The 15798-nt window shown below is 39.5% G+C and overlaps 1 protein-coding gene across 1 annotated transcript; it reads right to left on the bottom strand.

Annotated features, from left to right (window-relative positions):
- Positions 1-927: 927 nt before the first annotated feature.
- hyal2a (hyaluronidase 2a) lies at positions 928-15536 on the bottom strand. Its single transcript, XM_062996693.1, has 4 exons — positions 15517-15536; positions 8698-9663; positions 4515-4604; positions 928-1354 (listed from the first exon to the last, which is right to left on the bottom strand). The coding sequence occupies exons 2-4, from the start codon at positions 9619-9621 to the stop codon at positions 965-967; spliced, it is 1404 nt and encodes a 467-aa protein (XP_062852763.1). The 5' UTR covers positions 9622-9663; positions 15517-15536; the 3' UTR covers positions 928-964.
- Between the last annotated feature and the right edge of the window lie 262 nt (positions 15537-15798).

Below are 15798 nucleotides of genomic sequence, written 5' to 3'. Positions count from 1 at the left end.
TCTTTTTATCTGCACAAGTTGGGTTCATATAGGGATCAGTATCATACATGGAGAATCACACACAGCTCTCACTTAACCCCAGTCTTATTGTATAGGTGCCATTAATCAGCCAGCAGAGGTCTTATTGCAGCAGTTCAGTAGGAGGAATTATGGGGAATCCCTACAGCGTCTCTGGCACCCAGCCAGCTGTTAGCAGAGCTAAGATTCAAACGTACAAGCTTGAGATGTTAGCACTGGTGGGCTAGCTTGCTTTAACACCCAAGCACCCTTTTATCACCAGTATAAAAAATATCTGAAATTTGAGCCACAGTGGTCCTTCTGTTGGTCTGTTCCAGACACCATAGCCTTTACGTCTTCTGGCATCAGTAAGTCTTGGCCGCCCAACAACCTGTTGGTGGTTTTTAGATTGTCCCTCCTCAAATCACTGTTGGTAGGCACTGTGAGTGGTATGACAATTATCAAACATACACAGATCTGCTGCACTACACACGTGCATTTCCATTAGCCAAACATTTAATACATCATTTGCATGTTTATGACATGCACATTTCCAAGCACATTTTTAGGGGAGGTTCTAATGTTTTGGCTTACAAGTGCATATTTAATATCTGTTTGCAGATCTAAAATTGATGATTTTAACCACGTTCCCCAGATCACTGAAATAACAGGGCTGTATTTGGTTTGCAGCTGTATTAAATTTGCTTTTTCATTGTACTGAATCACTATCACAAATATTAACTTATATATATTGTTACACTCCTACTGTTCTCCCCTGTAAAACCGAATAGCCTGTTTAAAAAGAAACTACTACATTTTAATTAAAATTTACATAGAAATCTAAAAGAGGCACTATAAACAGTAAAACACATTTCTCTGTACAGTAGTACAAAATTCCCTCTTTATCAATAAAAAAGTTTTAAAGCTCAAATTAGATTTAACGCCATTGCTTTTGATGGCTGAGGTCTCAACTTAGTAAAGTGACCAGTGTAAATAGCAGAATAAGGCCCCACAGTGCTTCTAATTTCTGTCCGTGTCCATTCTTGTAAAAGGGATCCAGGAGCTTACACTTCTCCCCCATATACCCACTAAAACACTGGCACATGAAGTCCTCCTTCATGCGGTTCTCATCCTTAGACTCCGTGCTCCCCGTTACAGTCAGCTTGTTCCCTGCCATGACTATACTGTAGCTTTGAGGGTTCAGGTGCAGGTACGAGTCTGAGTCAGAGTTTTTGCGGAGACAGCGGCCGTGGGATTTGCATACAATCCTACTGCACTCTTCAGCCGCACGGGTAACGTTGAGCAGATACCGGCCCAGCGGACCCTGCACATACTCAGCCAGAGTGCTACAGGTGGTCTACAGAGAAATGAAACGAAGAGATGAAGAAGTTTACAAACAATCCACTATAGGTTTACACACAAAGTAGTTTATCTTCAAATAACGCAGCTATTATGCTAAACCACCTTCACTGGGTAAAGAGGTGGGTTTTTAATTGTCTTCTGAAGACAGCGAGAGACTCAGATGTTCGGACAGACATGGGAAGCTCATTCCACCACTTGGGTGCAAGTACAAAGAAGAGCCTTGATGCTTGTCTTCCTTGAGTTCTGGGTGGAGGATCAAGTCAAGCGAGACTAGTGGCTCGGAGGTTGCGTGGTACAGAGTGGGGTTTTATTAGAACTTGAAGGTAGCTTGGGGCTGGTCCATTTTTAACTTTGTAGGTAAGAATCAGTGTTTTAAATTAAATGCGTGCAGCTACAGGAAGCCAGTGAAGAGAGCGCAGCAGTGGGGTGATGTGGCAGTGTTTAGGTTGGTTAAAAACCAGTTGAGCAGCTGCATTTTGGATGAGTTGCAAGGGTTTAATAGGTTTAATAGTGTTTAATAGGGTTTACTAGTGGACTGCTAACAGATGGCCGGGCATCTACACAGACACGATTAGATATGTCTGGGGGAGTTGGCCAAAGCCCTACGATGGATTGGCACCCTGTCCAGGATATTCCTGCCTTGCACAGTGTGTCCTGGTGAAACCAGACCTTCTGTGACCCTGACCAGGATAAAATGATTAATGCAATGAAATATGTACAAGGCATGTGTTCACAAACATATACCAAGACATATAAAATGATGTGAAATTGTACGGTATTCAGTAACCAAAAATGTACTGCATTTTAAATTCTCCTTTAAAATTCTTCAGCTTACTGCAGAGTTCTGTTTTACCTTCCTAAACATTAATCATTATCTTGTTTGATGAGCCTGTCTGGCTTGGATTTGCAGTTCCATTAACTGTTTACCTGTTGATTGTTAATGTAATGTACTGTATATACAATGCATTTTTTCCCATTTTCTCCCAATTTAGCGTAGTCAAATAGTCTTCCGCTGCTGGGGGATCCCCGATTGCAGTCGAGGGGTTTATATTGCTGCTCACGCCTCCTCCGACCCTGCGTGCAGCCCTTTAGCGGAACCATTTTTCACCTATGCACTCTGCACAGGCACCTCTCTAACTGCCAATCAGGGTCCTTACACAGTGTTTGAAGTCCCACCCACACAGTCCGGTCATCCCGCCCTAGCAGAACCGCAGGCACTGCCAATTATGCCCGCTAGATGGCGCCCAGCCGACCCATGGCAATGCTGAGTTTCAAACCGAGGAGTTCAGAATTTCGCCGCTGGTGTGCTAGCGGAATATCCCGCTGCACCACCTGGGCACCTTGGTATGTTAATAACTGGCACTCTGTTCAGGGTGAATTTGTGCCTTGTGCCTATTAATATGATCCAAGGTGCCAATATTATTACAGTTTTTATATTATTAATATTACCCTTATTATAATAATTTTTATTAAAACACCATTGCTAATTTATCCACAAGTAAAGCATTTAATTATCTGTATGAATCCTCATACCTTCATTTCACAAATACAACAAAGATAAAATTGATCCAGATCAACCGATGTAAGGTAAAATTTAAGTATACACAGCTTTATAGAAATGGTTATGTTTCTGATTTCAAGTGGATATATACACTGGGATTATATAATAAAAACTTCATAAATACAATTTGTTGTTAAAAAATGGCGTTACAGGCAAAATGAGCTCAGACAACTTTATCTCAGAACACGTCGTGGAAACATTATGCCTAGTTCACATTACAAGAATTTTGCCCTGATTTTCGCTCGGCGACTGGTCGGGGCTAGATTTGCGGCCTCGGGAGCAACTCTGTGTTCGCTCGGCGATTGAAATTCGGCTCTCAATCGCTATGTGTGAACTACTCAACAACTCGATCCGAGCGGCTCGCCGAGCACTCCCCAAACGCTTGCCGACCGAAGCAAGATTTCTAGCTCGTCAAATATCTAAATCTGAGTTGCCCGACGCAGTGAGTGCTATGTCGAACAGCCAATGAGAACGCAAGATACAGTGTGAGGGGAAACGCAGGAGAGGAGTGTAAACAGGTGGGACAGGGGCATAATATAGTTTATATCAGAATACATCGGCACACACACAAGTTTCTGACCTGATCATTCTCCACAAAAATATTTATTAACTTCCAACTCACTATAGAACAAACCCTGCTGTTCGCGTAGCCAAATCCACTCAGATTCATTTATTTTTCCTCTTTGATTTTACGCTGCACATCAGCGCACAAACTTTGATCGCTCGCTACTTGTTGACATGCATTTTTTGACATGGTATCATCACACCCCTCGTCACTTCTCGCGTTTGTTTTTGTGACAAAACATAGTTTGGGAGACCAGAGAAGCTCTCCTGCGATTCCAGTTGGTGATAGACTGTGTAGTGTGAAACCCCCTATCAGCGATCAATCGTTTAGTGTGAAAGCCACACCGACTTGAAAGACTCCCGATTACAAGAGATCCAGTTGTGTAGTGTGAACTGTACAGTGACCTGACAACTTGGAAAGTCGTGTAGTGTGAACTTGGCATTATAAACACTGGTGTTAAATGGATCGTAAAAGACTGTAGACACTTTAACATAGTTTACAATGTGGGTCTACATGACGTTATACGTGTTGCCTCTAGAAATGGTTCATTGTAGTACTCTGAGCGCCTGTTTTCAGTGACAGGGTTACGAACAGGAAAAGACCCTCACTTTTGCAACATAATGTGAACAGACTTGTCATTTTAAATAACTGGCTGAAAGATGGGTAGCTGTTAACAACTCTATATAGGCATTGGCTGGCTTTCTAAAGATAATTTAGATTTAATAAATTTATCATAATTTTATTAATTTTTTTTTATTGGTAAACAATTTCTTGCAATAAAAATGTGCATAACTGTTCAAATTTTGCTTAGTTATTTTTTCGATTAATCGTGATTAATTTGGTTCTTTAATCACAAATTACTGCAGACAAAAAAATACTGGGACAGAAAGTCTTTGACGTTCTTGTCAGCAATCCTGCTTTTCAGAAAGGTATATTCTCACCATTAAAAAGGTTGGCACAAAAATACTTATTTACTATTGATTTTATAACAATAAATGTGTGAAATCAATAATATATGCAAATGCTTACACTGTTCTGAGCATAACTGGAATCCCCCCAGAGTACAATACCAGCAACACCAAGTGCCACACTTTCACCAATGGTGGAGACCAGGTCACTCTGTGGAGAGAAACAAACAGCAATCACAGACTGGTGCTTGCACATTTTATAGCCAAGTTCAAAATAGGGCTATTTTCCTTGGCAAAAAATTTGCACATCCGCTATTATTTTTGCTAAAAAAAAAAAGAGCATTGGTATGGTGGGTGATGGTCCTGAAAGATGTGACCAGCGCCCATCCTGCATGCACACACAAAAAACCACACATACTTGTTAAAGCAGGAAAGGGCTGCTGGTAAAGATAAGAAGGAAAGTTAAGGTACAACCACAAGCATTAATACGCCTAAAGATCATAGAAATAATCGTGTTGACAGACAGGCAATAAGGGATATTTTAAGTCCTGAATATGACATCATAGCTTTTGTAATTATAATGTAGTTCAAAGTAAATGCACTGGAACCCACTGAAAAGGACATTTGCATAACTCATTTACCTATCTGTGTCCACTATTCATCCTACAGGAAAAGGTTCTTTTATTTACTACATCAGGCTTAGTACTGAAAGGCCACTGAACTGCACATGAAGGTGTTTTATCCACTTACAAGACAGGGGTTTAGAGTAAACCTATTCATTTATAATGAATTGTTTTTACACTCACTGTCCATTTTATCAGCTCCACTTACCATATAGAAGCACTTTGTAGTTCTACAATTACTGTACTCTATCTATTTCTCTACCAACTTTTTTAGCCTGCTTTCACCCTGTTCTTCAATGGTCAGGACCCCCACAGGACCACCACAGAGTAGGTATTATTTGGGAGGTGGATCATTTTCAGCACTGCAGTTACAATGACATAGTAGTGGTGTGTTAGTGTGTGTTGTGCTGGTATGAGTGGATCAGACACCTCACTGTCACTGCTGGACTAAGAATAGTCCACCAATTAAAAACATCCAGCCAACAGCGCCCCGTGGGCAGCGTCCTGTGACCACTGATGAAGGTCTAGAAGATGACCAACTCAAACAGCAGCAATAGATGAGCAATCGTCTCTGACTTTACATCTACAAGGTGGACCAACTAGGTAGGAGTGTTTAATAGAGTGGACAGTGAGTGGACACAGTATTTAAAAACTCCAGCAGCGCTGCTGTGTCTGATCCACTCATACCAGCACAACACACACTAACACACCAGCACCATGTCAGTGTCACTGCAGTGCTGAGAATGGTCCACCACCTAAATAATAGCTGCTCTGTGGTGGTCCTGTGGGGGTCCTGACTATTCAAGAACAGGGTGAAAGCAGGCTAAAAAAGCATGCAGAGAAACAGATGGACTACAGTCAGTAATTGTAGAACTACAAAGTGGAATTTCTGGCGATGTTTTCACTCCTTTAACAATTAAACCACTTCTTGCTGTGTTTCCAGGTAGGTAAAATAAAAAACATTTTGCGCGTCCAATTGCCCGATAGCGTCATGCTTCCTCTCCACTAATGCTGGCCCCGGCTCTGATTTAAGGAGAATTAAGCTAACCCACGCCCCCTCCGACACGTGGGCAGCAGCCATATGCATCTTTTCACCTACACTAGACGAGATCAGCTGCGGATCAGCTCTGTGTACGGAGAGACACACCCTGATCCGCACTCTTTTCCCCGCCTCTGTGCAGGCGACCATCAACCAGCCAGCAGAGGTCGTAGTTGCATCAGTTATGAGCGAGTCCCTATCCGGCTTAATTCCCCACCCCTATATGAACAACAGGCCAATCGTTGTTCATGTGGAGACTCAATACGATGTATTCGAGATCCCAGCTCTGGTGTCAGCTTGTGTTTTTACTGATGCGCCACCTGAGCGGCCCCATTGCATGCAGATTTTAATTGCTTGAGTGCAAATTAAAAATCCCAAGATTACTTGACAAAATCCCCAAATTCCAAGTCGATCCCCAAAATCCCAAGATCTTGGGAAAAATCCCAGGGAGTGGCAACACTGCATACAGTGAACAGTGTACTGCATTATATAAAACTCTGATACGTTACATAATGAATGGCTCACAAATTTGAATGTGTGAATGATAAGCAAACCAGAACTAAAATGTAACAATGCATCATTTTCTGGGTTGGACCAACAAGTATAAACACAGCTTAATGTTAGTTTCAGTTAAAACACTTTGTACAGAGCCAGTTCTACTTAGTATGGGCCTCAACGTAGCAAAGAACTTGAATATATGATCATAAAGCTTATTAAACATGGTTCACATTTTCAAGTAAGGCATAAAAATACAAGCTTTTTAATAAAATAATAATCTGTATTATTTCACACTATACTGAAATTAATACAATATACACTGATCAGCCATAACATTAAAACCACCTCTTTGTTTCTACACTCACTGTCCATTTTATCAGCTCTACTTACCATATAGAAGCACTTTGTAGTACACAATTATTGACTGTAGTCCATCTGTTTCTCTGCATGCTTTGTTAGCCCCTTTTCATGCTGTTCTTCAATGGTCAGGACCCCCACAGGACCACTACAGAGTAGGTATTATTTGGGTGTTGGGTAATTCTCAGCACTGCTGTGACACTGACATGGTGGTGGTTTGTTATTGTGTGTTGTGCTGGTGTGAGTGGATCAGACACAGCAGCGCTGCTGGAGTTTTTAAATACTGTGTCCACTCACTGTCCACTATATTAGACACTCCTACCTAGTTGGTCCACCTTGTAGATGTAAAGTCAGAGACAATCGCTCATCTATTGCTGCTGTTTGAGTTGGTCATCTTCTAGACCTTCATCAGTGGTCACAGGATGCTGCCTACGGGGCGCTGTTGCCTGGATATTTTTGGTTGGTGGACTATACTCAGTCCAGCAGTGACAGTTGGGTGTTTAAAAACTCCAGCAGCGCTGCTGTGTCTGATCCACTCATACCAGCACAACACACACTAACACACCACCACCATGTCAGTGTCACTGCAGTGCTGAGAATGACCCACCACCTAAATAATACCTACTCTGTGGTGGTCCTGGCCATTGAAGGACAGCAGGAAAGGGGGCTAACAAGGCATGCAGAGAAACAGATGGACTACAGTCAGTAATTGTAGAACTACAAAGTGCTTCTATATGGTAAGTGGAGCTGATAAAATGGACAGAGTGTGTGTAGAAACAAGGAGGTGGTTTTAATGTTATGGCTGATCAGTGTATACAGTGGGGTTTGAAGGTTGTAGACCACTAGTGAAAATGTTTCTATTTTACATATAATTAATTATACAATTTAATGCATTTATTTATTCCATTTTTCACTGTCTGTTAAACCACCGCTTTATGCTGGTCATGGTTGCAGTGGGTCTGAATTAGTGTTTGAAAGGCAGGAAACACCCCGGACAGTTTGCCAGACCATCACACGGCAGACACACACACACTCACACAGGACAGTTTTAGTAGCTCCAATTGGCCTGACTGCATGTCTTTGAACTTATGGGAGGAAACCAGAGTACCGGAGGAAACCCACGTGGACACAAAGAAAACATGCATACTCCACACATAAAGGACAATGGCCGTCCGACCGGGGATTCGATCTTGCTGTCCTGCCCCTTATGGTATTTAGCAGATGCTTTTATCCGAAGTGACTTACAATTGTGACAAAATACAAATCAAGCAACTGGCAGGGGTTTAAGTACCTTTCTTCCAGCCCAACTAGTAAAAGAACATTTTGTGAAGTTTGCTGTGTTTTAATTGTGTCTAAGCTTAAAATGTATAACTGTATTTTTAAAAATGCATTGCAAAATCTGGGCTGTGGCAAAGTTGATTGTTGGTACTGTTTCATACACATGTTGTACTTGACCACCAGTGTACAGCCTATATTTTATACTACTACTGTTCTGTAAAACAAGTATTTTATTACAGCATGGTCTACCAATCATATAATGGCAAAAGTGCTTCACATCTACCCCTGGTTTATTTCAGACCTTTGAGAAAATTCTTTTAATTGGGGAAACAAAAGCCTTAAGTCAGCTGTGCATCGATGTATTAATTTAATAAAGTACTAATATGTGATTCAGATTATATGAGACCCAGGTATTGTATTAAACCAAAACAATAATCTTGTTTCCTAGTCTGCAACAAATCATTCACCAATTTTTGAAACATAACCCAGTGTGTAGTCAACATCCTTACCTCAGTAAGCTCTGTTAGCTCATTGGCATAGGTTGGTCGAGCATAGACATACACTGGATGTGCCAGATATTTCTCCAGTGATGCGACTCTCATTCCCTCTTTTATCCTGTTGCGCACAAAATAGCGAACATAAGTTGTTGAGCGTAGTATTGAACCAATGTATATTGAAGGGAAGAGAGCTGTGCTTTCCTTCCAAAGCCAATTCAGCTGGTCATTCCGTGCCAACTCCGGGTCTGGACAGCCTCCTGTATAGCTTTCCATGCTTTGGAGGTAATCATGATTGTAGCAGTCAGGGAACAGATAAAAACCCCAGAGCTGGTTTGGGCGAAGGCTTTTGGCATACCGCAGGGTGTCAAGCATGAAGTTTCGGGCTGATAGTTCAAATTCCTGCTGAGCAACTTTGGCCACCGTGATGTTATCCCAGGTTGGGTTTTTTTGGGACACTATAAGTATTGACTGTTTTTTGTAGATGGCTTTGGTGTCCCAATTCCGAATCCAAAGAGGGCGCCATTCCTCCCAGTCAATGACAGCCAGGCCTGGTGCTGCTGTGTCAGGCATGTATTTTTTAATGTCTGTAGGCAATTTCTCAAGATGCTGGGTCAAGCTGGCGGACTGAGGCAGGCCTCCATTGATGGGATTACTGTTTTCATCATAGTATGGGTAAAAACCTAGTCTGTCTTTGTAGAAAATGGTGAGGTTCTGCTTTACAAAAGACTCACTAGGTGAAGCCACAATGTGAAATGGATCCAGCTGAAACTCAACCCCATAGCGTGGCTTGCAGTCCTCGGTGGGGGCATTCCAGGCTAGCAGCAAAGGTTTATTTTGATACATAGGCCATCTTGTGGATTTTAAAGATTTGGCAGAGTCCAGAACTATTGACAGCAGTAGCCAGAGTTTCCATGAAAACTGGAACCGGTTAGCCATCCCTTGATGAATATACAGCAGCTGTCTCTCTTCTGTAAAGGTCTGTTCAAATAATTAAAATTGTTAGAGATTCTGATGTACATTTTATTGTCAACTAATAACAAAACAATAAATGTGACTAATTAAACTGAAAGAAAAGAGCTATTCTGGACAAAATGAACTGAAATAACAGTATGCAAATGTTCTGTTTATACATTTACAAATAATATCAATAACAGATTTCAAATAACAGTTTTAAATAAATTGAGCATTTTTTAGATTTTTTTTTCCAAAACACTCTTTTAATTGGTCTAATGTCAATGTAACAGAAGGAATAACTTTATCATACATACAAATTAATACAGTGTATCACAAAAGTGAGTACACCCCTCACATTTCTGCAAATATTTCATTATATCTTTTCATGGGACAACACTATAGACATGAAACTTGGATATAACTTAGAGTAGTCAGTGTACAGCTTGTATAGCAGTGTAGATTTACTGTCTTCTGAAAATAACTCAACACACAGCCATTAATGCCATTAATTAACTGGCAACATAAGTGAGTACACCCCACAGTGAACATGTCCAAATTGTGCCCAAATGTGTCGTTGTCCCTCCCTGGTATCATGTGTCAAGGTCCCAGGTGTAAATGGGGAGCAGGGCTGTTAAATTTGGTGTTTTGGGTACAATTCTCTAATACTGGCCACTGGATATTCAACATGGCACCTCATGGCAAAGAACTCTCTGAGGATGTGAGAAATAGAATTGTTGCTCTCCACAAAGATGGCCTGGGCTATAAGAAGATTGCTAACACCCTGAAACTGAGCTACAGCATGGTGGCCAAGGTCATACAGCGGTTTTCCAGGACAGGTTCCACTCGGAACAGGCCTCGCCAGGGTCGACCAAAGAAGTTGAGTCCACGTGTTCTGCGTCATATCCAGAGGTTGGCTTTAAAAAATAGACACATGAGTGCTGCCAGCATTGCTGCAGAGGTTGAAGACGTGGGAGGTCAGCCTGTCAGTGCTCAGACCATACGCCGCACACTGCATCAACTCGGTCTGCATGGTCGTCATCCCAGAAGGAAGCTGACGCACAAGAAAGCCCGCAAACAGTTTGCTGAAGACAAGCAGTCCAAGAACATGGATTACTGGAATGCCCTGTGGTCTGACGAGACCAAGATAAACTTGTTTGGCTCAGATGGTGTCCAGCATGTGTGGCGGCGCCCTGGTGAGAAGTACCAAGACAACTGTATCTTGCCTACAGTCAAGCATGGTGGTGGTAGCATCATGGTCTTGGGCTGCATGAGTGTTGCTGGCACTGGGGAGCTGCAGTTCATTGAGGGAAACATGAATTCCAACATGTACTGTGACATTCTGAAACAGAGCATGATCCCCTCCCTTCGAAAACTGGTGTTTTCCAACAGGATAACGACCCCAAACACAACCTCCAAGATGACAACTGCCTTGCTGAGGAAGCTGAAGGAAGAGGTGATGGACTAAACCCAATTGAGCACCTGTGGCGCATCCTCAAGTGGAAGGTGGAGGAGTTCAAGGTGTCTAACATCCACCAGCTCCGTGATGTCATCATGGAGGAGTGGAAGAGGATTCCAGTAGCAACCTGTGCAGCTCTGGTGAATTCCATGCCCAGGAGGGTTAAGGCAGTGCTGGATAATAATGGTGGTCACACAAAATATTGACACTTTGGGCACAATTTGGACATGTTCACTGTGGGGTGTACTCACTTATGTTGCCAGCTATTTAGACATTAATGGCTGTGTGTTGAGTTATTTTCAGAAGACAGTAAATCTACACTGCTATACAAGTTGTTATATAAGTTATATAATATAATAAATGGATTACTGCAATGCACTTCTCATCGGGATTTCTACCAAGAGTCTCCAGAGATTACAGTATATCCAGAATAGTGCTGCACGGATCCTGCTGAGAGTACGGAAACACGAGCACATCACACCTATCCTTCTTTCACTCCACTGGCTCCCTGTCTCTGCAAGGATAGAATATAAAATTTCTCTCCTTACATATCAGTGCATCTATGGAAATGCACCGCCCTACATGAAAGAACTTCTTACCCCTAAAATTTCATTGCGATCCCTCCGTTCTGCAAAATCAAATCTTCTCCACATTCCCAGAACTAAACTAAGTACCATGGGTGATCGGGCTTTCTGTTCTGCTGCTCCTCGTCTATGGAATGCCCTTCCTGACCATCTGAGGGCACCACAGACGATTGAGAGTTTTAAAAAGGGTCTAAAAACTTTTCTTTTTAACAGATGTTATGACTGTTAAATTAACGCTGATTTTATGATGTATGTCTCATAATGCTATTTATATTTGTTTATATTTGTTTTATATTTCATGTTTTATATTACTGTTTTTCTGTAGCACTTTGAGATTTGTTTTCAAATGTAAAGTGCGTTATAAATAAAATGTATTATTATTATTATTATATCCAAGTTTTATTTCTATAGTGTTGTCCCATGAAAAGATATAATAAAATATTTGCAGAAATGTGAGGGGTGTACTCACTTTTGTGATACACTGTATATGACTTTTATTATCATTTTACAGCTGTAGTACATACATTTGAACAATTAATAATATTGGGTCCATCTGACTAAAAAAGTCAAATTACTATTAATTTAAATGTGAGACTTTTCAGAGTATGTTTTATACATATATAAACTTACTTTTTTTTTTTTTTTACATATTGTCAAGTTTTAAAAAAAAATTTAAATCCTGGTCTGATACCATCAGATATGGTAAAATGTACCAGCTTTATGATATAACATTCTGCCCATTCTTTTCATTTTTGTTATTCGACAAGGCATTTAGTTACAAATGATTATAATAATAAAATAATTTATCTTGGGTTAAACAACTAACATTTAGCTTTTATGATAAAATGACCATATATACAGTGTATCACAAAAGTGAGTACACCCCTCACATTTCTGCAGATATTTAAGTATATCTTTTCATGGGACAACACTGACAAAATGACACTTTGGCACAATGAAAAGTAGTCTGTGTGCAGCTTATATAACAGTGTAAATTTATTCTTCCCTCAAAATAACTCAATATACAGCCATTAATGTCTAAACCACCGGCAACAAAAGTGAGTACACCCCTTAGTGAAAGTTCCTGAAGTCTCAATATTTTGTGTGGCCACCATTATTTCCCAGAACTGCCTTAACTCTCCTGGGCATGGAGTTTACCAGAGCTTCACAGGTTGCCACTGGAATGCTTTTCCACTCCTCCATGACGACATCACGGAGCTGGCGGATATTCGAGACTTTGCACTCCTCCACCTTCCGCTTGAGGATGCCCCAAAGATGTTCTATTGGGTTTAGGTCTGGAGACATGCTTGGCCAGTCCATCACCTTTACCCTCAGCCTCTTCAATAAAGCAGTGGTCGTCTTAGAGGTGTGTTTGGGGTCATTATCATGCTGGAACACTGCCCTGCGACCCAGTTTCCGGAGGGAGGGGATCATGCTCTGGTTCAGTATTTCACAGTACATATTGGAGTTCATGTGTCCCTCAATGAAATGTAACTCCCCAACACCTGCTGCACCCATGCAGCCCCAGACCATGGCATTCCCACCACCATGCTTGACTGTAGGCATGACACACTTATCTTTGTACTCCTCACCTGATTGCCGCCACACATGCTTGAGACCATCTGAACCAAACAAATAAATCTTGGTCTCATCAGACCATAGGACATGGTTCCAGTAATCCATGTCCTTTGTTGACATGTCTTCAGCAAACTGTTTGCGGGCTTTCTTGTGTAGAGACTTCAGAAGAGGCTTCCTTCTGGGGTGACAGCCATGCAGACCAATTTGATGTAGTGTGCGGCGTATGGTCTGAGCACTGACAGGCTGACCCCCCACCTTTTCAATCTCTGCAGCAATGCTGACAGCACTCCTGCGCCTATGTTTCAAAGACAGCAGTTGGATGTGACGCTGAGCACGTGCACTCAGTTTCTTTGGACGACCAACGCGAGGTCTGTTCTGAGTGGACCCTGCTCTTTTAAAACGCTGGATGATCTTGGCCACTGTGCTGCAGCTCAGTTTCAGGGTGTTGGCAATCTTCTTGTAGCCTTGGCCATCTTCATGTAGCGCAACAATTCGTCTTTTAAGATCCTCAGAGAGTTCTTTGCCATGAGGTGCCATGTTGGAACTTTCAGTGACCAGTATGAGAGAGTGTGAGAGCTGTACTACTAAATTGAACACACCTGCTCCCTATGCACACCTGAGACCTAGTAACACTAACAAATCACATGACATTTTGGAGGGAAAATGACAAGCAGTGCTCAATTTGGACATTTAGGGGTGTAGTCTCTTAGGGGTGTACTCACTTTTGTTGCCGGTGGTTTAGACATTAATGGCTGTATAGTTATTTTGAGGGAAGAATAAATTTACACTGTTATATAAGCTGCACACAGACTACTTTTCATTGTGTCAAAGTGTCATTTTGTAAGTGTTGTCCCATGAAAAGATATACTTAAATATCTGCAGAAATGTGAGGGGTGTACTCACTTTTGTGATACACTGTACGTTTTTTTTTTGTTATCTGTTCATATGGTTAGATGGTCACATCACACAAAAGACAATAGGGAATACAAACATCTCCAATATTATTACGATTTTTTGATGCATCACCAATGTCCTCAATGTAATAATAATAATAATAATAATAATAATAATAACACTAATAATAATATATCGTCTGCATGGGATAAAGTGTTTTCTTGTATTATTGTGTATTAGTGTATTATTATTATTATATTATTTTATTATTATAATAATATATAATAATAAAAATATATTGTCTGCATGGGATAAAGTGTTTTCTGCTTTTTATTATTATTATTATTATTATTGTTATATTATAATAATATATAATTTAAAAAATATATTGTCTGTACGGGATAAAGTGTTTTCTCCTTATTATTGTTATTATTATTATTATTATATGATAAAACTAATAGTAATATATAACAATAATAGTAAAATATAATAATAATAATAATAATATATAATAATAAAAATATATTGTCTGTACGGGATAAAGTGTTTTTCCTTATTATTATTATTATTATATGATCAAACTAATAGTAATATATAACAATAATAATAATAATAATAATAATAATAATATAATTTAAAAAATTGTCTGTACGGGATAAAGTGTTTTCTCCTTATTATTATTACTATTATTATTATTATAAATTATAAAACTAATAGTAATATATAATAATAGTAAAATATAACAATAATATAATAATAAAAATATATTGTCTGTACGGGATAAAGTGTTTTCTCCTTATTATTATTATTATTATTATTATTATAAATTATAAAACTAACAGTAATATATAATAATAGTAAAATATAATAATAATAATATAATAATAAAAATATATTGTCTGTACGGGATAAAGTGTTTTCTCCTTATTATTATTATTATTATTATTATTATTATAAATTATAAAACTAACAGTAATATATAATAAAGTAAAATATAATAATAATAATATAATAATAAAAATATATTGTCTGTACGGGATAAAGTGTTTTCTCCTTATTATTATTATTATTATTATATATGATAAAACTAATAGTGTTATATAACAATAATAATAATAGTAAAATATAATAATAATAATAATATAATAAAAAATATATCGTCTGTACGGGATAAAGTTTGTTTCTCCTTATTAATATTATCTTGTTATTATTATTACTACTATTGTCATGTTCCAGCATACATACAATGTTTTACAACAGATGAATCATTCTATTACCAAAAACACAGTAATACTGACAGTAAGATGAATGTTTTTAAACAGCATTAGTGAATCAGAGACGATAGTCCGAATGAACCCAACTTACCAATAACACGAATAGAAAACATTCCCAGTTAAATGATGCCCTCTCCGTTTAGTGCTGTATCACACATAGCTCCTTCACTCTGTAACATCTCAGATCACTTTAAAAACTGGTGTTTAGTTTGAACTGAATTTTGTATAATTACCCTGATTAAGAGTGTAACATACTACACAGTTCGAACAGCACTGCGCCCTCTCCAACTGATTCATTAAGCTGAAGTTTAGAGGGGCGGGGCTACCAAGCTAGACGAGAGGTAGTGGGCGTGTCGAAGAACATTTCCCTGTA

The sequence above is a fragment of the Trichomycterus rosablanca genome, chromosome 6, assembly GCF_030014385.1.
Source record: "Trichomycterus rosablanca isolate fTriRos1 chromosome 6, fTriRos1.hap1, whole genome shotgun sequence".
Lineage (NCBI taxonomy): Eukaryota > Metazoa > Chordata > Actinopteri > Siluriformes > Trichomycteridae > Trichomycterus > Trichomycterus rosablanca.
The sequence above is the reverse complement of the archived record's forward strand: the minus strand, read 5'-3'. Positions and strand labels throughout refer to the sequence as shown.

What these genes read in the sequence shown, in the direction of transcription:
- hyal2a (XM_062996693.1), bottom strand. Translation starts at nt 9,621, where the DNA reads ATGGCTAACCGGTTCCAGTTTTCATGGAAACTCTGGCTACTGCTGTCA. An exon ending in AGCTAACAGAGCTTACTGAG is followed by an intron (nt 4,605 to 8,697) that starts GTAAGGATGTTG and finishes TTCTCTCCACAG; the next exon opens with AGTGACCTGGTCTCCACCAT. An exon ending in CCAGTTATGCTCAGAACAGT is followed by an intron (nt 1,355 to 4,514) that starts GTAAGCATTTGC and finishes ATTTCTCTGTAG; the next exon opens with ACCACCTGTAGCACTCTGGC.